Genomic DNA, 27,175 nt, shown 5'->3' on the forward strand with positions numbered 1-27,175 from the left:
CTACTTCACTATGGTGCATAACAGTAGGGTCTCGTTTATTTTTCTCAAACACCTACACAAACTGAAAACAACACCGACATTTTAAATAAAACAAAACTAGAATTACTGTTAAGTGTAACTAGCGAAGTGCACTGCACAGAACAACAGCAAACAAAATCTAAACAGCAACTTGGCCCTCTAAGTGGCCCTTCTGGGAGGACGTTCAAGCACTAAAGCAGTCCACAAGCTTTTTAGAATTCCAGGGACCCGCTTGTTCGCTCAGAAACTGTTGCTTGACCAGATCTTTGACCGTCTGGTAGACGACGGCTTCCACCTGTAAGAAAACAAACCATTTACAACATCATGCATCATATTTGATGAAGAACTGCATTGAAGCACTGTTACAAAACACTTGAGCATTTGCAGCATGCACTGCACATTCACCATAGCCACACTTCATAGTTTTGCATCTGTAGCTGACATACACCTTGATGCTGTGGTAAGTGGGAAGATCCAGCAGATAGCTATGCCCACCCAGCTGTGCAACTAGGCGGAAAGAACTGTAGAGGGCTCTCTTGCAAAGTCTGCTGGAGAAACCAGGCCCACTCACAGATGGAGAGCTGGAAAATAACAGAAAAAGTAATAAAGTGCACAATAAATAACATTACAATGATGGATGTTGCCATTTACATACATTGATTACTTCATTTATACTATTTTAAAACATTTCTCACCAAAATACACATTGTTTGTGTCTTTAAACATCTAATAAATACATTAAATGTTTTTTCCAAACACCACAAAGTGCTTTTTAGAAATGTTTGAATTCTGCACTGATAACCTTCCATGTTGTTCAATGTATGTCTGTTGTGTATGTCCTTACTTGAGATATGGACATCATTTGAGGGTATGTTGTATCCAGCTCAAATTCATTAAAAAAATCTGTGCTACAAGCAAGTCAATTTGAGTTAGTTGCCCAGTGAAATAACAGCACCTTCTTGGCTGCTGAAGATATAGACTTGCTTTGCAGCGTGTGTAACCTTTTAAAACCACCAATGTATCATGAAGAATCCATCCAGTTAGCTAGCAGCAGCGAGGGACTTCGATGGATAGCATGCCTACAAGTATTTCCTCAAAAGACCAAATATTGTAAATGTTTGTTTACTTCAGCACGGTATTTTAGTAACTTGTACTTTACAATGTTTTGGAGGATGCTGTCTCTACTTTAGGGACATTGCTGAACATAAACAATGTGTTTGGGCAAACAATTTTTTACACTTTCATAGGGCTGTCGCAATATTGCAATACTGCACTATGGACTAGCCATCCGTAGGGGATGGCAAGCAACCACCACAACCGCTATGTTCATGTTTCTTCTTTTTTCATGAGGCTAGGCCCTTCTTGTTTTACACTTTAATGTGTGCGTATTGAATGTTAACCCTCTGGGGTCGCATCAGTCATCTACGATCGTAAAAGCACTTACTTGTTACTTTTAATAATATCTCCCCATTACAACAAGCTGTCACTTATTCTTATAGTCCATATAGTCCAGTGGTCTGGTAATCCATCAAGGAAACGCTTATTTTTGCACGCTTTTGAAATATAATAAAAGTTATTATTCAATGTTTTATGTACTTATTTATCAAACTCAGCTGGCAGTCCTGTTGACCCTCTCCTCTCCAATCACAAGCTGTGTTACTAGGTGGTGGACATGCGCAAACCAGCGTTGGTTACAAAATGGCGTATTGCCGATTTACAAACGTGATTGGAATGATTTATGCTGTGCCCTGAGCATTTAGAAATCTACTGCAATAATACCGCATACTGCACTGCTGAGCCACCCTTAATCACCGCAGAGGAAATTCCTTCTATGCGACAGCCCTACTGTTACACCAAAAATCAGTGTGGTCTGGTTGAGTGAGAGAAGGCAGGGTTTCCCCACAGGCAGCACTTATCGCCACCACTACCCAATTTCCTGTGGGAAACCCTGGAGTGGAACCCTGAGACGTGCATCAGTGGTGACAGGCTCAGTGTTGACCGTGGGGGTGGTATTGAGTATGAAAGCATTATTAGAAGCTGACATTAGCAGATGGGTGTGCAGGATAACTGATATCAAACCATTTAAAAAGGTCTGTTTCAAGACGACTACAATGACTATAGCCCGTTCTATTCCTCAGCCTACTCAAAACTTCCTTTGGCTTTTGATTATTATTACAATTCATATATAACAGATTCTTCTTGGCAGAATTCAAGAGATTTGGTTAAAAGCCGAAGTTTTTAGGAAACAATTAACTGCTTTAGCACTGAAAACCAGAGCATAAAGAAGCTAGGACTAATTGGCATGCTATTTCTACATCACTAAATTAAAGAAGTCTCATGTGACACTAAGCAGCATATCCTTTTGTTTCACACTATAATTTGATTTTTTTTTTCCAGTAGCTGTTTTTACCTCCTTTCAGTTCATCTTCACCTCCCCCTGCACACTTCATGTACTGTATTCTTTCCCTGAAATTGTCTCTCTCCTTTTTCCAGGAGCCTATTTTTCTTTGTTTATTTATAGATTGTTTGAAAGGTGCTGCAGAGCTCACGCTGACACCTTAAACCATGGTGTCACCTAAAACTAATAGTTCATGTTGCAGGACAAAAGCTGAAATACTCAGCAACACTGCGAGCGCCAAGCAGGATCACAAATCTATTTGTGTCTGTAATCTCTGCTCAAGGACAATACAGCCTCCAGTGAGAGCCACGTCTGTGTCACACTAGCTACTGGACATCAGCAGTTGTCTGCAGCTACAAAGCCAAAAGATGGCAGGATCCCCAGGCCTCACTGAGGCTGTCAAACAAATGAACTGCAGAGTCTGCCAGCAGTATTACTCTATCCCTGGAACTGGCTGCAGGAGTGTAAATCGGGTAAGCTGTAGTCAGGTCAAGACTCTCTTCAAGAAGAGTACAGGACGCCCTACTGGTCCCACGTTTTTGATGCAGGGACAAGTTACTGCACAAGTTCATGCAGTTTGCAAGGCAGCGTGCAGAGGATTTATTTCTTGTACGATGTGTCTGCTTCTTACCCGTCAACGATGAAGCCCTTGGTACTGTCCAGAACTTCAATATCCTTGTCTCCGTGGCACCAGTTGATGCTGAGGTCGTCATGCCGCGGGGAGGTCACAACAGGCCCCACTTGGTCACCACAGAGAAAGAAGATGTTGTGTTTCTTGTAGGATGGCGGCAGTAAGTCCTCCCATCCATCACCCAGTCGCTTGTTGGTGATATCAGACACTCCCTCATTTAAGAGCTTCTGGCCCCCTAAATAAACACGACAATATCAGTAACACAGAGGTGAATGACAATCAACTATGTAACATTACATACTGAGAAGACCTCCCATGACATCAAGTATATCATATCATATCAGCCCAACACCTTCAGTTTACCAATTTCAAAAACATCTCACTCACTATTTATGACAACATTGGAAATAAATTATACCATCTGGATGTAAAATACCAAGCTTTACAGTGTTACCAAAACACCACCTTAAAAGGTAATTGTTTTGTGTTATTTATGTCCTACAGGAATTAAAGGAACAGTTTGACATTTTAGGAAATATGTTCATTCGCTGTCTTGCAGAGCGTTGGTTGAGGAGATCCATACCACTCACATCTGTACACTACATATGAAGCTACAACCAGCAGCTTGTTAGCTTGTCTTAACACAAAATCTGGAAATGGGGAAACAGCTAGACTGGCTGTCTCCAAAGATTAAAAAAAAAAAAAAAACACCTGCCAGCACCTCTAAAGCTTACTAACTAAAATGTTACATCTAGTTTGTTTGATCCATAAAAAAATGTAAAAACAACACATGAAAACTCCAAAAAGCTTCTGCTTTAAACGTTTCATATTTAGCGTACAGATATAAGAGTCTTATTTGCCTTCTCATAAAACTCTCCACAATGAAACAAGTACACGTGTTTCCCAAAATATTTAACAATTGCTTTGAGGCTCTTTACCTAGCACCATGCTGGTGATGTAGACTGGCTGGATGAAGTGGCTAAGTAATGCACCCTGGACCCCAGTGACAGTCCAGCAACACAACTTGTCACTACCAGACATGCAGCAGACTTTGGCGCCCCAGAAACTCGGGTCAAGGTAGGCTACAGGGACCAGCAGGCTTTTGGCATGATACTGCAGCTTCATAGAAGTCCATGTGTTGTTCGCAGAGCCCCTAAACAGGATATTACATTGTTTTTTTACTCATTAAGATACCATTCTAATATGGATATTGAAACAATCAAAAGAAGGGTACTTGAAGTAGAAATTCTTAGCTGCTCCTTCAGGACACTGATTGGTGTAGAGATGCAGGCTGATCTTGGGTTTGAGTTTAAGCTGGTGGCTGTCTGCACTGCTCTCAAATATACAGTTCTCCTTGGCCTTTGGATCAGCATCAAAGAACAGCAGAAGCTGTTTGTACAGAAACCTGAACACAGGCAGAAAATACCAATTTCACTTTGAGCCGCACCAGTACTTTCAATGCACCAGAAGCACCATCATCGGGTGCAAGAATGCGAGCGAGACGATCCAGACTGCATGCACTCTAACAACAACAATAATAATAACAACTTAATTTATACAGTACCTTTCAAAACTACTGTTACAAAGTGCTTCACAAACAAGGACAAATAAAAGAAAGCAGGAAGCAATAACATACAAAATCACAGCCAAGAAAAAGCTATTTTTATACATTTTATGTTTAAAGTTAAGATTTCGTAAATTAGGAAATGCTTTAGCACTTCCAATATTAATATTGAGCTTCACATGACTAAGTTCTTCATCTTCTCAGGAAGCCATATCAGCAGTTTGTACCTTAGAAGAGACCGTCTGGCGATGATGATGGCGTGGCAGTCATGGACCATCGTCCCATTGTAGCAAAGCCACTTGTTGCAGCTTAAACGGCCTGCTCCAAACGCCACCACCTTGTAATGCTCACATGGACGACCAGCTGTGTCTAACACTTCTAGGGAGGATATGAAGATATTTTTCTTTCCAATTTATTATTAGCTTTGTCGCTTTAGTTAATGACAACTCCTTGAGACAGAATGACAGAGATAAGATTGAAACAAAACTCTTTAAAAGCCTGGGCAGAATATAAAAGACAGAGAAGCTAGCAAGCGTGAAATACCGTTTGAGTGCACTTCATATGCTATTCTCCTCATTCTCCATTCAAACCATAGCTTGTGACTAAAAGGACAGATTTCAAAAGAGCTTAATGACCTCTAAAATTAAAAATACTCCTAGGAGAAGGAGACAGATTTCATTGCCCAATATGTATTAACATGCTGCAACCTATAGGATATACTGAGTATATATATATATATATATATATATATATACACACACACACACAGATACATATATATACTATATATAACTAATATATGTCAATCTTAATGTTATTTAAATGCTATTTTGTTTCATTGACTTTTGATGCTTTGGCAATATTGTTGTTGTGTTGTTCATGCCAATAAAGCAAATTTGAATCTGTAGGTTATGATGGATCAGATTGACAAATTTACTTAAATAAAAAAGAAAATATCAGCGCTTCAGCATTGAAATGTCAAAATCATGTCCAGAACTTGAGCACGAGGATAAATGTAGTTTTGTTTCTAAGTGAATGGATATAAACAGAAATGTATTCACTTTTTAAAAATACTGTTATTTGTCCTTAAGTCAACTTTTTACCTTTTAATATTTCTCTCAAATTCTCTTAAAGCAATTTTACTGTTAAATGAAAGACTATTTTTTCATACTGTATGTCAGTGTCACATTTATATTCTTTATCTGCACTTGCGTTAAAGTAATATCATGCTTATATTGAACATTTAAACCCAAAACACTACTAGTCATTACTGACTAAATAAGCACTTAAAATGAAGAATTAAGAGCTGTTTCATTGAAAAATAAAGGATATAAGCTGGTCTTTTAATAAATCTAAGGTCAAATAAGGAGCTCACCTCTTATCAAGACAAATGCTGCCATGTGGCTCTTACAGCCTTGGAAATCAGGACACATCTTCAGGAGGCTGTCAAACTTCTCACTGCTTATTGCTGCCATGTGATTCTTGTGCCAGTCAGTTCGCCAAACTGGAAGACAGGAAAAAATAAAACCAAAAGACAGCTATATAATCAGCGATGGAAAGTATTTTGGACATCACCAATCCTCATTATGTCCTTCAAATGCTAGTGATGAGTAGTAATGCTTGCCTTGAACATTTTATATCCTATCATTCCAGTAAATGTCCCTTCAAAGTCTCTCTGGTACCCGGAGCAACACCCCACCTCCCCTCATAATGCATCCCATTGTCTTATCACAAGGCTGATTTCAGTCCGAATACCCAATTAATTGTAATTGTAAATCTTGACAAAGAGTCACTCGAAGCATATTTTTATGTTTTTTTCCCATATGCTGTGTGTATATATATAAATATATATATATATATATATATATCATATTCTGCCAAGAAATTGCCAGAATACATGCTGAAGAAGGGCGTCTTGCTCGCAAAGTCCGTATGGCGATATTAAAAAGTCAAATTGGAGTGCTGTCCTAGTCTCTCTTTTTTATAATTAACTACATAGGATCCAGCACCCAGTCTTCAAGGTCTAATTGTGAGTTGAGCGTGTTGTATCTTATTTACAATAAGTCCACATAAACAAAAGCCTGTTTTTTGTTTTTTTTTAAATGAGCAATAAGCGTTAGCATGAGGTCTTGAGGTCTGATAAAATAACTTCCAGTCTGTAATGGAAGATGGACGGTGACAAATGGCAACAGGGAGGCAGTGTGCTGACTGGAGAAGTGAGGAGGTTATGGGAAAACTTAGGTAGGTTGAACAAGAGATGGGCAGCACCGTTCAGGACTAGCTGCAGAGCACATGCATCATTTATTCTGATGTTCGTCTGTGCCACATGCGTTCTTCCCTGCTCTGCATGTTATGAACAGCGCTACACTGAGACATTCATCCTTATTGTGGCAACAGTCAAACTGGCAGATCTGATTTTAGGAATGTCTACATCATGATTAGATATTGTATGCCCTTTTCCTTCTGACATCACACAGTGCGACTACTATTACTGCACATTCAGTCTTTGTGCTCCAGTCGATGTCCTTTTTCTGGTCCAGGAGGAGCTCTTCATCAGAGAGTACGCTTTCGGCAGGTGACATACCAGAGAGAGAGAGGACAGCTGCGTCGTCATCTGAGTCTTCATCCTGTGAAAACCAAAATCACTCTACTAAAAATTGGGATCATGAGTTTCTCCTCTAATTAATCTGTAATCTTCTTCTCTCATGTTAATTTAGGAATTCATGCTGTGGTCATGCCTTTATCGTCAGATGTGAGCAAACTGCTTACATGTGCTTGCACATGTTCACATGAGACGAGAAGGATGATGTAATGTGCAAGATAAGCTGTGAACATGGGATATAAATGATCAATGTTTAAGTGACAAGGTGGCTGCAGATTAAGTAACACAAATGTTCAGATTTCACGTCGATGATGTCAGATTTTAAAAAATGAATGAATACCGTCATTTATTCCCACATCATTTCAGGTTGTCCGTCAAGGATGCCTTCCAAATAAAAGCAGAGAAGGTTTCCCCCCCCAGGAAATAGGTTACTGGAGGAGATAAGCTGAGTCTGACAGATGCTGACAGCATCTCATCTTCTGTGATAACCTAACATATTCTACATTTTGCCTTTGCTACAGTATGCAACAAGCACCTGACATTACCTCTTTCCATTTATTTACCTCAGCTCCCACTAGGATGTCGCCACAGTCAAGTTTATCTTTGAGTTTGGGGATTGAAGCTCTCTCAATTCTGAGTCTGTCACCTCCTTCAGCGGGTAAAACTTCTTTTACTTGATCATGGTCTCCGGAAGCAGACAGATTTTTCCTATTAGGGTAACAGGAACAGATTTAACTGAGCAGCTGGTCACTCAAAATGTCTGCAAGGAGCAGGGAAGGAGGTTTAGGGCTGGAGGGTGAGGTTCAAGAGCAAGGCATCATTACAAGGTTCACCAGTGTCTAATAAACCCTTTTTCCAACCTGCATGTTTCAGTAGAAGTGTGATGGAATGGCCTGTGGACTCACAAATGAGATCAAAGAGCTTAATTTACATTTCAGGTATTCAGCTGACAAAGATTTTTTTGGGGGGATACTTTGGCCTACCATTAAAGGTAGATTTTCTATTAATGTTAAAATAGAAGAAAAAAATGCAAAAAGCGGATGACTGACAACGGCAACAAAGGTTTAGATCAGATTCAAAGCAAGTACATGAAATGTGTCACAACCAGATGAGCCGCTGGGCTGTTCACTGTCCTGAAACTATGGGTGCACTTATTAATGAGCTTTGGTAACTGACAGTGTGTGCGCCCACACACACACACTGCCAGCAGGCTCCTCACCTATCCGTTCTGAAACCTCAGTAACAAGCTGCCACAACGTAACGTAAAAGTCAAATATCTCTGACAAAGAAACAGTTATGACTTGGTCTGGAACTGGTCTGTCCAAACACTGTCATGGGTAAAGGCAGGATGTGCAGGTACTGGGAAGACATAAATGTCCAATCATTAATCTAGACAAGTGTACAATTAGTAAGCAGCTGGCTGTTCTGGTAGTATTACTATAACCGTACATACAACTCCGACACCTTTTCCATTACCTCAGCGAAGTAGCGGCGCTGTTACAACTTAAAGCATCATCTGTCAACTGGACCCGGGGATGTGAGAGGTGTGAGCTTGGCTCAAAGTCTGGCAGAGACTGAAAACTAGCAGCACCTCTTCTTGGACTGGATTTAAATGCGTCTTGATCCGCCATGCTTTTCAAGCACCCTGTAAAAACAAGAAATTAGGTTAGTGTGAGCGCACTTTTTAACTGTGCCAATATAATCAATAGATTGGCTCCTTTCACAACTGTGCCGGAATTTCCTATTTTTGTTTTGTTTAGGAGCCACGAGCCCTAATTTTGTTTTATTATTTCTATTTCATGGTGCCTTCATCTGATAACTTCTTACAATAAGAACTGTTCTGTTACTAGTGAGGAAATCACATTTGTTTGTTTCTTTAAAGTAGCATCTGACATGACTGACTTTATTTACAGTAATACTAATAAAATTACATGATGCAAATGTTCAAGTAACTTAATAATGAGTAATATTTGTTTAAATCTGAAATGGATTATTTTCAACAACTTGAATTTCTACAAAAGGTCAGTAATTTTGTCTTTGTTGGACTCATTGTTTCCATACATGAACCCTGATAAAATGAGTGATGCAAACTTTTCTCTTGATGTATTTGGTTGTGGACATCAGTGTGCTGGTTTGATCCTGCTTTGACAAGACAGCTTGTCATATTCAATAATAATAATTTTTGCCTATTTTTACCAAATGTTAACTGCAATGTAATATTCATGACGCCTGTTTCTAGCAAACTTACTTGTAGCCAATACACATTTACCTGGAGCTGACACCATTGGTGGATTAATCGGTTAGTAAATCAACAAAAAACTAATAGTTAACTTTTCTGGTGATCGATTACTTGTTTAAATCCCTTTTTCAGCCATTCTGTGGTTGCTCAGTTATTACGATTTGCTGTTTTTATATGTTAAATATCACTGTACTGTTGTTGGTCAGACAAAAAAAAGACATCTGAAGACGTCATTTTGGGCTTAAATTATGATTTACAATGAATTTCTGATGATTTATAGCTTTCTTGCCACATATTGAGAATTTGCTATTGTTTTTAAAGCTATTCCAGATGGTCTGTCCCACTTAATGAAAAGCTGTATAAGATGTAAAAATATTAAGAACTTAAACCACAAACCATTTATCAGATTTATCACAGATTCTAAATGCAATAATGAACATATTTAAAATGAATTAAACAAACAAAGAAAGGTCACCCCAAGAGGAAAGTTCTTTTGGAATCACTTAATTGAGAATATTAATTGGAATAAAACTCGGTCATTACCATATAAATTCTGTATATCCAGTAAGGCTAGACAAGTGTTTTTTCAATCCTGATCCTGCTGCATCCCTGCCTTGCATGTTTTAGATGTTTTCCTCTCTCAACACACCTGATTCAAGTGATCAGCTCCTCATCAAGCTCTGCAGAAGCCTGATAACGACCCATTTGTTTGAATCAGGGGTGTTGAAGCAGAGAAACATCTAAAACATGCAGGGCAGGGATGCAGCAGGACCGGGATGGAAAAACACTGAGATAGAGAAATACATTTAAAAAGCCTACATGACAAATACCCCACTAATGTTTTTGTTTCACATTTTGCTGATGTAGATGCTAACTGTACTTTTTGTAAAAATGAAATTAAATAATTTCTTTTCCCAATTGTAACTTAGTTGCCAGATTGGTCAGATTTTAGTTGTCATTTCTATCATAGACATAATTTTAAACTTTCTGTTACAGAAGTTATAATATATTTTGAATGTAAAGACCCTAAAATTGATTTTATTAACATGATGATTATAAAAGGTATAATCTTATTCACAAATTTTTTCAGTTTTTCAAAGAAATTACAATTGTTCTCTGTTCCATCATGATTTCACATATTTTTTGAACTCTAAAATCTCTTTAAAACAAAAAGAGTACATGTATAATTGATTATTATAATTGCATTTTTGAAAACATATAGAGTAGTCTACTTTTATTATTGTTTATTTTATTGGCATTATCTGTCGATTTTGTATTTCAATTGTATTTCAGATTATAATTTCAATTCACAATGGTTCACATTTGGACTTTGGATAGATAGATAGATAGATAGATAGATAGATAGATAGATAGAGTTATTAAACCACTTGAGAGAAAACCTCTCATTTCCAAGTATAAAATATACAAAGCATAAATACAACAAACACAAGACAAATGACTTACAAAAATACAAATAAATGATGAAATGGAATGTGTTACAATAAATAAAGTTTCAATTAAAATAAAAATAAATGAATAAGACATTTGTCACTACTTTCTGCCATTATTAGCCAACCACCATTAAGCTTATCGAGGAAACAACTGACAGGTTAATCTAACTTATAATGAAAATAATGAATTTTAGCCCTACATTTGACTTACTGTCATAGTAGAAAACAGACAGCGATTTTTGTTGTTTTGCAGTTACTTGTTAATCAATAATAATCAATTTAGCGTTAAAGTCAAGCGAACTAAACTAAACTCGGTCTATCAAGCACCCAGCGAAGATGAACAATACTACCTCGAAGACAGGTGAGCGGTTAGTTTAACTTCCCTATTGACAAAGTTGGCAATCGTAAGTGCTTTGGCAAATCTAAGAGATTGTAAAAGTTTCACTCGTTTTAAAACAAAACTATGAAACATAAAAGTCAGACGTCAACATTGAAGTAGCTAGCTAAGGTTTGCTAATGCTTTAGCTGCTAGCTAACGTTAACTCTTTCTGTCCCGTCCGTCATTCTTAAAATGAAAACAAACATTTTACCGTTTAACGCAGAGTTTGTATGAGGTTAAATGATTTAAACTTCCAAGTGAATTGTGGCCAAACAGCTCCATATGTTTACCTTCAGTTTTTATGCATTCCTCAAAGCTGAAAGAGACGCGATATTGTGCCGCAGTGTGTTTTAAATTGCGTGTTTTGTTAATGTATTTGGTTTATTATGGAGTCGCTACAAACTCTGGCGCCCTCCTGTGGACTCTCACAGTATCGCTGTGTGATATCTTTTACCACTGAAAAGCTTTTTTACCACAAACTGCAGGTAACAAAGCAACGAACACTGTCCAAGAATAAATATAATAATAAAATAAACATCCATAAATTGATTCTGATGTTAGGGAAGGACACTTATAAGTATGTTTTCGTAAAAATAATTGAAACGTTAATGTAGATGTCGGCATACGCAGTATGTAAAAAGATACAGAGAAACACATGGGACACGGTGATCTATCAAAGCCATTCATTTGGTGATAAAGTTTAATATCATTGCTGTTAACTTTATGCAAGTAATGTATCAATAATGTGACAGTAGTCTAGAGCTGCAACAATCAGTTGATCAACAGAAAATTAATTATTATACTATGTTGATAATCGATTAATCATTTTGAGACATTTTTTTCTAATAAAAATGTCCAAATTCTCCGATTCCAGCTTAGCAAATGTGAATATCTTCTGGTTTATTTAGTTTTCTATGATAGTGAACTAAATATCTTTGGGTTGTTGACTGTTGGTCGGGACAAAACAAGACCTTTGAGGAAGTCACGTCAGGCTTTGGGAAACAGTGATCCACATTTTTTGGACATTTTATAAACCAAATGACTAATTTATTAATCAAGAATCGCCAGATTAATCGATAATGAAAATAATCATTAGTTACAGCCTTACAGTATTCCTTCACCATCATTTCCCATTGAAGGACAAAAAAATGGAACAAAATGAGTATCATAATGTATCATGTCACTTCTCTCAGAATAAATGCAGTATGCAGTAAAAAGCAGATGTCCACATGGTGGAGACACAGGATACAAACTCTTTTAGGACTCTTCATGACATCCTCTAAATTGCTTGTCCCGTCCAATGTCAAAGGACAGGACCCTCTAAAAAAACACTTTGCATGCAACAATACCTTACTGCTACTTCTAGAAACAATGGCTACAAATATAACTGTCATAATAACAAGCCGTAATGGATAACAGTCGTTCATGAAAAATTAATACATTTATAAATTCAGGTTTGAAAGTTGTCGATCAGATCCACAACAAAATCGGTAAAAATGGTGTCCACATATTTTTGACTTTATCGTGTATAATCCTGTTAAATTGCTGTGCAACTATTTTACATACGCTTATACTTGTGTAAATAACCATTTCAGTGGTGTCACTTCACATGTTCCACATACATGATAGTTATAATGGGTTGTCAACGGATGGGTGGACATATAAAATGATGGTTAGACAGCAACTGAAGCATGAACTCAATATGTACAAGGTGAAATTTAAAAAATGACCAGGTGGATGTCCACTCATGTCTGTTACACAGTTGAGTAAATGTCATAGTTTCAAATCTCTATTTACACCATGATATCCATTTGGATGTCACCCATATTTGCTAGAAGTTAGATTGAATGTGGGGAAATAGAGGAAATGAAAGGGCTGATCTGTCATGTTTTATGTATAGATGCACTAAATAAGCAAATAGGTACAGAATGGTTTGGTGATTTCTATGAATTTTAAATCTGTAACCTTGCACACACACAACAAACATAAAAGCAAGCACTGAAAAGCTCCCATGATAAAAATGCAGTCAAATTAAACCTCACACAGACACACACAAACACAGTTAAGCTGCCCAAGTGTGTGGCTTTATTTGCAGTAGAGAAAACATTCCCCTGATCATTATGAAATTCAACACTGAACTCCATTTCTCTTCCCTTCACCTCAAGAGAAAACCTATCTGTCTCTCCTGAGCCAAATGAGGCTTTCTTATGAGCGTCAGTGTGAATGTGTGCATATGTGTCAGTGTGTCTGTGTTTCATGTGAGACTGAAATGTTAAGTCACTCCCCATCTCAAGAGAGAGAGAGAGCCCGCTGAGGCGCATTGGAAACTATCCCCGGTGTCCTCTTCATTTTAAATGCCACCTCTTCCCTCCCAAACTCCCCTCTCTTTGTCTCCTTCTATTCCCCTTTCTCTCCCTATCTCCCTCTCTCTGTCGTCCTTTTTTTTTCTCTTTCACACCCACACACTCGCCCCACAGGCTCAGAGATTTCCCTGTTTATTTTTTTTAATGGAAAAAAATGAAACGGTGGTGGCATACAGAACACCATAGAGCTTGATTCAATTTTTTTTTTTTTTTTTTCCGCCCAGGGGTATTGTTTCCCAAATATATTGTCACAGCTTTTGTGTTGGATTATTGACAAGCCAAAACTGTGAAATATTGAGCCTGATAATAATTTTTCTAATCATATGTTTATTGTGTGCATGTGCGTGAGAGTGTGATGGTGTTGGTGGGATCGCATGTGTGAAAAAAACCACTACTATGTACAGTTGATGAGCGCTGTTATTGATGCATCGAACATATTGATTTATGTTAATTAACATTGGAAGTGTTAATTGAACAGAGGAAATGTCTGAATTTCAATCAAGTAGATTTTCCTTCTTCACTTAACACTGATTGTCCCATATTCATGTGCAGATATTTACAGTATGTTGCATATTGTGCGTGTGTGAGTGAGTGAAGTTTGGCGTTTACTGTAGTTACTGCTGATACAACATTGCTTTAGTTACACTAGCAGCATGTTCACAGCTATATGCTTAATTTTAGACTATTTCAGTATATTTCCAGATTATTTCAGTATATTTAATGATTATTTCAGTATATTCATAACTAACAGTCATCAGCTTCGACCTGCATTTTCATGAACTTCAAATGCCCAATTGGGTTCCTCAAATCTGGAATTCAATCCCTAATAATTTTGTAAACTTATCCCCAGGTGTTTTACAGTATTGTAGATTCTGGTTTGCACAGATGAGCACATGAATGTTGGTTGTAGATTTTTTGCTTCTGAATTATGATGATGTTGTGACAATCAAATTTCTCTTTTAAGGGAGCCACATGTGAACCTTTTGGCTTTTTGTCTCTGCTTGCACATCTCTTATTCTTGTCTGAATATTTCATTTTGTTTTAATCAGCTATATCTTTTTAATCTTACATTTTACATTTTATCTTCTTTTTCGATATTGTGCAAATAAAAAAACAAGTTTGGCTTTATATTTAATATCTACAAGTAATTATCTAATTTTGGACAGTGTGGGGTTATTTCATATTCATATTTCATATTGGTCCTTTGTCTTCATCAATCAATATTTTCTACTAATTCTTTGACTTTTTGAACAGTATGGATGTTGTCAAAGTGCTCTTCTTATGATGAAATAGTAAGACTTCCATTTATGATGAATACTGGCAATTTTACCCTTATTTACCTTATTTTTGAAGTTTGGTATTTAATGGATTTTTTAAAAAAGGATTCCTTCTTCTACATCAAAATAGACGACAGTGTGTGAGAGTTGACTGATCTTTGTGGTCTTTTAATGGGATAGTTTACCCAACATCACGGTTATGAGGAACTGATGTGATGCTTGTGCATATACCCCATAAACAAATACACATGAGTTTTTTCAATTTATTTATGATTTATATAGTTAATCTTTTATGACACAGGCAACTGGACAGAAAGGTCATGCATTTGTGAAAATCAATCTAAACTTTTGAGACCATTTTAAAAGCATTTGCTTTTCATATGAAGTTAAAATTACTCTGTGATATCACATGAATATCTGCATACTGATTCAGTCTGCTTTTTTTATTCTGCTGAGAGCTGCACAGTGGCAGATTGAAATCAGACTGGGTGATCGTGCACAACTTCCACATACTCATAGTATTACCCTCTCATTCACATTTAACTATATCAGACTTGCTCGTGAATAAAATATGAAATTTGGAAAACTGAAATCTGAAACTGAATTCCAACTGGGTCACTGCCTCCATGCACAAATGATCGGGGATAAATGGACATTCATATTTTTTCCTAAGTGGATTTGACAGGCCTTTCCCCAGGCTCACCACTAGAGGGGAAAAGTCAGTTGCTCACCCACTCTCTCAGTTTATTTCTGATACTCACACATGACCTACAAATCAGACAGGAGAGAGGGAGACAGAGAGGGAGACAGAGAATGAGGATTTGGCATTCAGGGCTGCTTCCCCTAAATGATCTGAACCAAAGACTATATTTTTCTCCTAACACAACCTTCTTCTTCTGCTTCTTGTTCTTCTTTCTCTTCATAGTATTAGAAGTAGCAGTAATTGTAGTCATTGTACTGGTTAATAAACTATATTGAGAAACCAAATGAATGACCAGTTATTTAAAGGTGCAGTATGTAGGATTTAGAGGCATCTAGCGGTGAGGTTGCAGATAGAAACAAACTGAATACCTCTCCCCTCTAAGAGTGTAGGAGAACCTACGGTGGCTGCGAAAAATGCGAAAGGCCCTCTCTAAAACCAGTGTTTGGTTTGTCTGTTCTGGGCTGCTGTAGAAACATGGTGGGCTCCGCGGAAGAGGACCCACTCTTCGTGTAGACATGAAGGACTCATTCTAAGGTAACAAAAACACAACGATTCTTATTTTCAGGTGATTATACACAAATTTAAACATACTTATGAATATTATCTTCCATTTCTGCTAAGTCCGTTCCACTAGATGCCACTAAATCTTACACACGGCACCTTTAAGAAAAAAGAATTCAAAAGGACATTGCACTTTTAGCAGATATTAGAGAACAACTTGAGGCAACACTACGGCTAATGCACACTATACAGTCTATATTTCACACATTAATTCATTTCTGAGAGAAAAAAATGCAACCTTACTTTCAACTCAAGGAATTAAAAAAAAGAAAAGCATAATCATATTTCTAAAAGTAAAAATGTATTTTCCTCACATTTTCAAAGTGTTTTGAGTGAAATGTCTCACCAGCTTTTGGATGGATTGCTATGAAATTTGGTACATACACTCATGGCTCCCTCTGATGAATTGCAACCCTTTAATGTTTCATCTAGCATCATTATCAGGCGTAAATAATGACACTAACCATGGCTCCATTCCATCAATTTCCCAGTAAAGTCATGTCAGTGAGTGAGCATGCGCAAAACATTTTACCTGCTAAACATTAGCATGTTAGCATTTTCCTTGTGAGCATGTTAGCAGGCTAAAGATATCATTTAGCTCAAAGCACTGCAGCCTCACAGAGCTGCTAGCATGCTAGAAAGTAGACTTGTTAAAACACAGTCCTATGAAATTGTCAATTGTCAACTGTTGCTATCATTGCAACAATGCTACCACTTAGTATACTTGAAACTTCGCCGCCTCCTTCCAAAATGTATTGTCACGCTTTACTAAATGGCAAATGTCTGTAGAAGGCTGAAAGGTGTTGCTGGTAGAGGTGATTTGTGTCTGTCAGTGGTGTCTTAAGTAGTGGCAGGTAATTTAATTCCCTCTACACTCGTATACCTGCTCCATCTTTGGGTAAAGAGATAAAAAATCACATCAGATTTGATAGGTGATCAGTAACCTAAAGCAATGCTGTGCCACTGACATTTCAACAGACAGGCGGACTTAAGATAGCAACGTGTGGAAAAAGACTTATGACATGAAAGGGACAGGTGAATTTCAGAATGATGTATGTGGATCATCTATGTGTGTCTTTGACTGTGTGTATACTTTGTAGACAGGAGGTTGTGTGCACACACAACACTCAACACCTGTGTTGTCCTTTAATCTCAGGCAATTCAGTGGATTGTAGAGTGACACAGATCAAGCTCTTTCACCGGAGCATAAGGAAAGAGACTTGTGCTGATTCTGTTTTTGATGTGCTGTCATCCGACTGTGCCAGGTAGAATCTCAAAAAGGAGGTGGCTGTTGATATTAATACAAACACACAGTAGTTCTAATATCAGAAAAAAACTGAAAGAGATTACTGACACATAGTGAGCTGAATTTAGGAGACAAAAATTTATAATGCATTCATTTCCATTGTCCCTCCAGTCATTTTTCTTTCCCAGCAAACCTTTTTGGACAGAAACTGAGGGGTTGGGAGTTTATGAGGAGCTGAATATGTTTTTTTATAGAAACCCAGCACTGCTCAGTGCTCCTTTCTTTATCTCCTATATAGTCTCCCCCTGACTCTCTACAGTAGCTGCTGCCTCATGCATCTTTAAAAGATGAGAGGGAGGCTCCACTTTCTCATGCCATGTATGACGAGGAGGGAGAAAACCCAAGACAGATCAAGGAAAAACAGTCGATAGCTTCATGTCTAACCTACATATTGTATAAACGCTGTGTTTATATAAAACTTAATCACCCTTTGTTTCTCTTTTTTTTTCTGTGTCGTGCGGTATTCCCCAAATCCTACCTCCTCTTCCTCTGCATTTCGTGCTGCTCTCAGTGAATCTCATCAGGATAATTATTCGCGCACAGGCATCCGAGGCACGAGCATCTGCCTCTCCTTCTGTTGACCTCCCTCTGCCTCCCCCTCATTTTTTTCTCTTCTATCCTCCTCTCCTCTCCTCTCCTCTCCTCTCCTCTCCTCTCCTCTCCTCTCCTTTCTTTTCCTCTACCTCCAAACATGACCCTTCTTTCCCCATCCTCGTCATCCCTCTCCTCCAACTCCTCTCCTTACGCTCCAAAACCATTTCTTTGTTAACTAGAGCATCCCTCCCATTTATTTACCACTTCACAGTCTTTGCAAATTGCAAACATGCTTTGCATACATTGTAAAGGGAACAGAAGTGGTTCAAAGGGGGAACAAAGGAAGCAAAGTTGAAAGGTGAAAGGAAGAAAATAATCGAGTGGTGGAGAATTTTTACCGAAAATATGACTTTAAGAATTAGACGAAGGTGGAAAATCTTCACATATTTGATCAGATGTACCAAAAATGTTGTGATCAAACTCTCAGTCAAACCTTTACTGGTGGTATATACCACTTATTTATTATGTAGCACTTACTGCACAGACATGAGAGAGTACAGATGGATATGGGATATGCTTTGGCCTCTGCAGTAAACTATATGATCTGTGCATTAGCAGAACATCCGGCTGCAAGTCATGGTTGTATCATTTTACATATATAATTGCTGCAGGGTGAAATCTCTTATCACCAAAATGTAATTTGGTCAGGAATATGAGCATATCTTTATGATGAAACATTTTTTGCATCATCAAATTGAAAAGGCTTCATAAACTGAAGATATTGGGAAGTTTTGTCAACCCTTATCTTTCAGCAACACATGCAAAAGTGGAGTCATGAGGCTTACATACAAAGAGATGATGGCTACCACTGTGTACATGCACCTTCATCATATTACTGTAACAGAGGTGTGTAGACATGTATCACAGGATCACAATACTGTCCACAAAGCATATGGCCAACCAATGCTGACCTTGTTTTATTACATTTAAGATGATAGAGTGTCTGTGTAGGTAGGAGACGGACAAACACATTACTGACCAGAGGCATTTCCGGGAATCTAGGAATCATATTAACAGGTGAAGTACACCCCTGAAGTGATTTCCACTTATGAAACCACATGTACTCTTGCTGGCCTGAGATAAAAACCATGCCTGCTCTGTTGCCATCTCAACTCAATTAAGGTATCATACACAGGCGATCTGTCTACACTCCCAAAGAAACAACAAATGATGTGACACCTTGGACAACACATACTTGGTTAATCATCTGTATCACTTCTTTCCTGTGGCCAATGCCAATCTGTTGACAGTGCACACAGCCAGATAAGTAAACTCAACATGGTCATCATGCTGTCAGGCTGGCAAAACTACAACAGAGATTTGCTGATGATTGAAAAAGCATGTTTTGAATGGGAATCCGTGTGCTCGCAGATTGTACCCTGAGTATAAAACTAGCCAGACATTGCCCTCCCCAGAGCGGCATTGCTCTGGGGAGGGCAATGTCAGTCTATCAGTCCGTCCACCACTTTGGTCCAGGCTGAAATATCTCAACAACCACAGGAAGAATTGGCATTCAATTTTGTACAGACATTCATCGTGCCCAGAAGATGAATCCTAATGACTTTGGTGACCATTTGTGGTCCTGAGTGAAATGTCTTGACAAATATTTGATGGATTTCCATGACATTTGGTTCAGATATTCATGTTCAACTATTCCTCTAGAAGTATCATCAAGTCAAAATGTCACTTTGTACAGTTCTTTGGTTTATGACTAAATACCTGCAAAACTAATGACAAATGTTAGCATGCTAACACATTAAACTATGATGGTGACTATGATAAACATTATACTTGCTAAGCATCAGCATGTTAGCTTTGTCACTGTGAGCATGTCATGAGTGAAATGTCCTGACAACTATTGGATGGATTCCTGCAAAATTTGGTTCAGATAGTTCATGCCCCTGACTTTTTATCTAGTGTCATCGTCACGTCCAAATTTGTTTTGTTTTTCGACCAAATATCTTCAGAACTAATGACATTCACTCCCATCAATATGTTAGCATTTAGCTCAAAGCATTGCTGTGCCTAAGCACAGCGTCACAGAGCAGTTAGTGTTGCTGTTGACGCTGTTTTGTGTTAATCCCACCGAGCCCTGTCTCCTCATAAGTGTCTTTAAGGCCATATAACGCCTTTACATTTCAGGCCTGTCATGAAGCATCACTGTCTTCACCTTCCCTACTTGCTATATGTCCTTGTTACATGCATTGCATCTGTTGGCACATTTCTCCAGCACATCTTGTGCTATAAATAGCAAAATGGCATCTGCAATAAATTTGCTCCTCTATGCTCTGAAATTACCACAACATTGGCCTACTGTACAGTGGGATTTGATGTACATTTAAGATGTTCACCAAAGTCAATACAGTTGGCCCTAATAAATCTCTGAAGAATAAAAGTCATTGAATGATAAATTTAATGCAGAAACAGTTATCTGACTAGTTGATGGAGAGAAAATTATTCAACAATTTAGATAACCAATTAATTGTTTAAGTCATGAAAAATGGCAAATTGAATATTTCTGCATTTTAGACTGTTGGTCAGTTAAAAAACAAGCAATCTGAAGATGTCAACTTGGGCTCTGGGCAACTGTAATAAGCATCAAAAATAATAAACATATTAACTGATAATGAGAATAATTCTAAGTTGCAGTCTTAAAGATACTTCACAGTACGTACTGCACATACATCATGTGTGACAGGACAATATAACACTGAATAAAGGGGCTTTCTCAACACTTAGACTAATCTTAGACTCAAACAAAGACATTATGATCTGAAGGAAAGACAGGAAGAGAAAGAGCGAAATCCGAGACTTAGTTAATAGAAGGCACTGCTAATCAAACATCTAATTATATGCCCATAAAAAGAATAGAATGGGAGATAACAATCTTGGGGCAATCTTTCACACACTTGCAGAGCAGAGTCACATTGCAAGTGAAAATGTTGGGGGATGGGAATTCCTCATAGCCACAGCAGGGCATATGCAGTATGCATATTCAGATGGCAGGGAATGCATACAGTATGGTATACTGTACGCATATAGAGGTGTTTCAAGGGCATGGCACTGCATTGAGGTGTGTAGTCTAACTCAAGCATCCTTAAAAACTAGACGCCTCGGGTATGAAATTTTGCAGTAGTGTAAATTTTAATGTAGAAATGAACCAAATATGAAACAAAAGCAGCACAGAATGGTTGATAAAGGGCTTTCTGAATTTGTGTAGCACACAAAAGAGTCAGTGAAAGCGAGGCATGGAGGCGGGGGCATCTATAAGACATCGGCCTGGCTCAGACGTACTGTATCAATTAAACATCAATAGCAAGCAGGGCATCATTCGGACTGCACTGAACCTACTGTAGATGAATTCCAGTGAAATTCTTATATTCAACCAAGACTTCATGTCCAAAAATAGGTCTGTGTCAATGAAACCTAAATGAATTTGTGATTGTTTAAGGAGTTTCATGTGCGCATATGTGTGTGTGTGTGTGTGTATGTGTGTGTGTACACTGGGTCTTTCCCCAGAGCGGTTCTGTTCTGTTCCTCTCCGAGGTGACGCCGGTTACCATGGCAGCAACATCAGCTCTGAATCTTTCTCTCTCTCTCTCTCTCTCTCTCTCTTCCTCTTCCTCCCTCTGTCTTTCTCTCTCCCTCTTCTTTTCAGTCTCTCACCCTGTTTCCCTCTTTCTCTTTTCTCTCTCTCTATCTCTTGCTGCTGCCTCCAGCACACACCACCACCACCACTACCATCACCACAGTAAAGCAGGCCAACAACCATTTACATGGCACAGTTGGTCCTCGGCCAGGCTTTCCCCTCTCTGGCTGGGAGATATATGGAAATTATGGAAATGTTACACATATCAGCACAACGCTATCCCATAATTCCTCTAAAAATACAGGGGCGGATCCCCTTATCTCTGATCTTCATTTGACTTTTCATGGTTCTCACTTTGTTCTCTGCTTTGCTGTATTACAAATGAGACACATAGTTTATCAGATATCCATATCTATAAATACTAATTTAAATGTTTTTTGTATTGGATTAATGATTTCATGTGATTCAAATTTTTTCTTTGTTTTCTTTTATGTATGTTTGTGTGGATCATATACATGTTTTCAGCGATAGTAAACACTTCAAATAGCTCGTAGTCTCTCTAGCTACTCTAGTTTTATTCTGTTTCCGTGAGGTGGAATATTGTCTTTCATTATTTTCTCAGTGATCTTCATCATCCCTCCATCTATTCATCCTCTTTTTTCCATTTAGCTCGAACAATGAAATGACAGGCATCAGAATGAAAACAAAAAGAACAGAAGGGCGAGAGCAGATAGAGCGGCGTAATGTAGAGGAGTGATTTCCATTCCCTGTAGAAATCAATAGACTGAGCTCTAACATCTTGGGAATGTGTGTGAGCATGTGTGTGAGTGTGTGTTTGTATATATGCATGTGGATATACACACATTTAAATCTGTTCAAATAAGTAATTAAATGTCTTTTTATGTTTGTGTGTCTATATGTCTGTGTGCGTGTGTGTGTGTGTGTGCGTGTCAGTGTGAGTGTGGCCTAAAACAGAGAGCCACAGCCAGAGGGTAATCAATACTGACTGTAAATGATGGCTATAATGGGACCATGCCTGTGGTGGGACATTGCAGAAGTGATGTGGATGTAGCCTGTGTGAGTCTGTGTGGAGTGGATATAGTGCTATTTGATCCTGTCTGTGTGTGTGTGTGTGTGTGTTTGTGTGTGTGTGCGCGCTTGTGTGTTATCTGTGTGCGTGTGAGTGTGTCCTCCAGTGCAGGGCAAACAGTGAGGGTGTGGTTGGTGGGTAGACAGGGTCCCAGTCTCAGTTCTGGGTGTACGATAACAGAAATTCAATTGAGCTGGCGAGCCCTGGCCTGTGGGATTCACTGCCTGTGGGTAAGTGTGTGTGTGTGTATATGTGTGTGTGTTTTAGTCATTAGGCAACCTGATCCTCCCGGCTCTCTCTCTCCTCAGGTCTGAATGAAATAAGTGATCAAGGTCTGTACGACCGTGTGTGTATTAATATACTGTGTGTGCGTCTTTGTGTTTTGTTTTGTTTTTTACTTTCATCCTTCCTTTTGTCCTTTCCTCTTTCCTTTCCTTCCTTCTATTCTCATACCTCCTTTATCCTCACTCTACTCCTCATTGTCTTTCCTCCCACTTCTTCCTTCTCCTTCTTCCGTTCTGATCTAATTTTCTTTTCATTAACATTTTAAGTCTTTTTCTATGAATGGAAATCAAAGAGGACACCAGACAGCTAACTAAGAATGTTATTGGTCTCTGTGCACATGACAATAGGTTTAAATCTTGAATCTTTGTTGTTTTATTTTCAGGTTATTAACTGTAGCCATTCAGCAACCTCTAATTTAAAGGGTTTATTCACCCAAATTGATATTTCACCTTCACGCCAATAAATGAATAAAAAAATTTTTTGTGGCGCTCAAAGGAATTTAAAATTCAAAAAATTCACAGCTCAGTACTGCTAGTAGAAACTGTTAAAGGATATTTTAAAACCATCTTATCTGTGTGGCTATCAGAGGTAAGTGAGAGGTGTATTTATTTATATTTATTTATTATTTAGTCTATTTTTTATTTAGGTGAACTAAACCTAAGAGAAAGGCACATAAAAGAAATGTCTTCTCATCCTTCTTATCCTCAATTCCACCTCCTCCTCGACTCCTCCATGCCTCTTTCCCCCCACTCCGCTCCCCATCCTTGGCAGCCGATTGTCCTCTGTGGGCCAAGCACAAACAAATGGCAGCCTCCCTCGGCAACAGCATGATGCTCTGACACACACATGCATAAGCGTGGCTGGCCCGGGCCCGATCACGCGCCCACATTGAGATCTTGTACCTGACTCTGAGACTATTCTACCTGCCCAGGGAATTTGGACGTGTGCTGCTGTTTGTTGTATACTCGCCACCTCCTAGTGGCAAAGTGACACGAGCAGCAGCTACTGTTGCAGACTGTGTTCAAATGTTGCAGCAACAACATCCAGAGGCCCCAGCAATTGTTCTTGGAGACATGCACCATTGCAAATTGGACATAACAATGCTGGGATTTAATCAATCTGTGAAGGGACAAACAAGGAAGAATAATATGTTGGACAGTTGCTTTGTAAATGTGGAGGGAGCATATGTGTCAAGGATAAGACCACCAATAGCAAACTCAGATCATAATGTGGTTCATCTTGTACCAACTTATAAATCTAAATTGAAAAGCATCAAACCAGAGAAAAAAGTAATCAGGGTTTGGTCATTTGACAGTGTAGAAAAACTTCAAGCCTGTTTTGATGGTACTATGTGGGAGGAGTTTCATCATGGCTGCTTGGATGAAATATCATCAGTAATAACAGGCTACACAGACTTCAGTGACGCCAACCAAGGAGATAAAAATCTATCCAAATAACAAGACGTACATAACTAAGGATGTTAAGCATACCATGAATTTGAGGAAGATTGCCTTTGAGAACAGGAACACAAGAGAATTAAAGCATGTAGAAGAACATTTAAGGGGGAAATTACAAGAGGCAAAGAGGGCACACAAGCTACAATTAGAAAAAGGTTTTAAAAGCAACAATATCAAATACTTATGGGACACTATGAAGGGGATAACTGGACTGTCAACCACTCGGAAAGCATTAGTGGCAGATAATGAGGCAGAATTTACAAATCAACTGAACATTTTTTTCTCTTGGTTTGATAAAGGCCACAGGACCAGATAACCTCAGTGCAATTATTCTGAAAACATTTGCAGCTGAGCTTGTGTGTCAACCCATATTTCAGTGTTCTCTAGACACTCACATATTCCCTGAAATGTGGAAGACATCACATATAATATCTCTTCCAAAGAAAGCATGTCCTAAGGAACTAGGTAATTATCATCCTGTAGCCTTAACCTCTATTGTTATGAAAACCTGAGAAAGAACTGTGCAGTACTGTGCTGTGTCAGCAGCTTACCAAGTCTACAGCTGACAAACTGGACATTTACCAGTTTGCATATAAGCGGAAACGTAGCACAGAAGATGCAGTTGTAACATTGATACACCTAATACTGAAGCATTTAGATAAGCATAAAACTACAGCTAGGGCTCTTTTCTTAGATTTTACATCAGCATTCAACACAATTCAGCCAGAGCTCTTACTGGCAAATATGGAGGTTAATCTTCATCTGATTGAGTGGTACCATTCATTTCTTATAAACAAAGTACAGATAGTTAATCAAACATAATCAACTCCCATTGTTACTAAATCAGGAGCACCGCAGGGTTGTGTGAGCTCACCTCTACTCTTCACACTTTACACAGACGATTGTAAAACTGATCAAAATACATTTGTATTGAAGTTTTCAGATGATATTACACTGTTGTCTTTGTTAGGCACCGAAAATGATCCCAGTATTCATCAGTATTGTACGGATAGATTAGTGGAGTGTTGTGAAAAGAATTCACTTATTATTAATCCAAAGAAGACACAAGAAATAATTTTTGGTCTTCCAGTGAACTCGTATCCTCCACCGGTTACTGTCCATAACATACACAGATTGAACAAGTTTCCTCCTATAAATATGTGGGCATCCATGTGGATGCTGCTTTATGCTGGAGTGCACATATAGATTATATTTGTAGCAAGGTGCAACATTTTATTTACTAAGGTCAATTGGATCAAACAAACAGATCCTGTTATTGTTTTCCAGTCTATAATTACAGAGTGTTATGCAGTATGGAATCAGTACATGGTACAGTTGTCTCTCTGTTCAGCTTAAAGCTGGTTAGACTGCTACGCATCTGCTGAAAGATTGTGGGTCAAACGCTTGAGTTGAGTTTTCAAGCTGCATATACTAAAAGAATGTTGTCTCTGGCGGGTGATATTCGTCCAACCCCTCTCACATTTTATTTAAAAAATACCAGCTTTTGCCATCAAACAGAAGATTTAGAGTCCCACAGACTCGACTGAACAGGCTGCGGGACTCTTTTTTTCCTCGGTCCGTAAAACTGTTAAATCAGAATTTGGGTTCTAAGTAGGCCTCAGCGTTCCTGTGTGGACTGAGCACTGACTATTAAAGTGAGAGTGATTAAATTGATCCACTACAGCCACTTATTCGTAATGTCTGATGTAGTATATGTTGTAGTATTTGTTTTGTTGTTTAGTTAAATGTTGTGTTTTGTTATTTATGTGTGTATGTCTTGGGACGCAAGACAAATTTAAGAATATTCTGATAATAAAGTGAAATAAAATCAAATATAGTACTGTACTGTGGGTGCATTTCGCCTGCACATATGTACCAGTATGGACAAAAGCTCATATGACCAGTCATCCATTCATGTGTGTGGCAGATTCATGGCCACACACAGAGAGAGGGAAGCACTGTATGGACTCAAACATGCACTCCACTGCCCAACTCTGTGGCTTTATATTAGCGTAATCCTCGGTTTAGTATGAATCCAGACCTAAGCTCTGACTATTTTCCCATGGGAGATGCTGCCATGGCCTGGTTTTATTGGGACACTGTCATTTAGCTTACACACACACGCACAAACACACACATTCGGGGTGGGATCAAGCTGTAGTCATGCCAACTAGTCCCAGATTGGGTGCTCATGGTGACAATGTAATGAGTGGAAACCAATATGTTGCCTGCCTTTCTGCCTCCCAGTTTTCTTTCTGCCTCCTTGAGTGTTGGGATCCCTTTTTCCTTCATTCGGTGCCTTGGAGCATCTGACAAACTCCCGCTGAGCCCACTTATGTGTCTCCCTCTACTGTCAACTAACGTCTGTCTGACGTGTCGCTACTCTGTGAAGCTTACTTATCACAAAAATCTATTCCTACTGCAATGCAACATGTCAAATGTATTGTGAAGGACATCCTTTTGTGCCATATATTTATATTCACCAGCTCAGAGTTTGAATAATGATCTGGCTTAGAACACTACCATCTCTGAGGTTAATTATTGCACTGCATGGGGAGAAAAATGAATTTTGCTACAGGGTGAAATCAGCTCATATTCACTCACATTCAACTTACTTGAGTTAGTCACTGAACTGTTGCAGAAAACAGAATTATTATAAAAACATTTT

General features: G+C 38.5%; 1 protein-coding gene across 3 annotated transcripts; it reads right to left on the reverse strand.

Annotated features, from left to right (window-relative positions):
• Positions 1 to 9: 9 nt before the first annotated feature.
• adad2 (adenosine deaminase domain containing 2) lies at positions 10 to 26,492 on the reverse strand. Of its 3 annotated transcripts, none has more exons than XM_044371636.1 (13): positions 26,488 to 26,492; positions 19,873 to 19,876; positions 11,573 to 11,629; positions 8,690 to 8,858; positions 7,777 to 7,921; positions 7,196 to 7,238; positions 5,987 to 6,115; positions 4,839 to 4,989; positions 4,282 to 4,452; positions 3,986 to 4,200; positions 3,048 to 3,282; positions 467 to 599; positions 10 to 313 (listed from the first exon to the last, which is right to left on the reverse strand). In XM_044371636.1, exons 4-13 carry the CDS (start codon positions 8,842 to 8,844, stop codon positions 203 to 205), a joined length of 1,488 nt encoding a protein of 495 aa, XP_044227571.1. In that variant the 5' UTR covers positions 8,845 to 8,858; positions 11,573 to 11,629; positions 19,873 to 19,876; positions 26,488 to 26,492; the 3' UTR covers positions 10 to 202. The 3 variants fall into 3 exon arrangements, with proteins under 3 accessions (XP_044227571.1, XP_044227570.1, XP_044227569.1); XM_044371635.1 differs by having other exon boundaries at positions 4,839 to 4,986; positions 7,109 to 7,238; XM_044371634.1 differs by having other exon boundaries at positions 7,109 to 7,238.
• Between the last annotated feature and the right edge of the window lie 683 nt (positions 26,493 to 27,175).

The sequence above is a fragment of the Thunnus albacares genome, chromosome 13 (genome assembly GCF_914725855.1).
Source record: "Thunnus albacares chromosome 13, fThuAlb1.1, whole genome shotgun sequence".
NCBI classification, from domain to species: Eukaryota; Metazoa; Chordata; class Actinopteri; order Scombriformes; family Scombridae; genus Thunnus; species Thunnus albacares.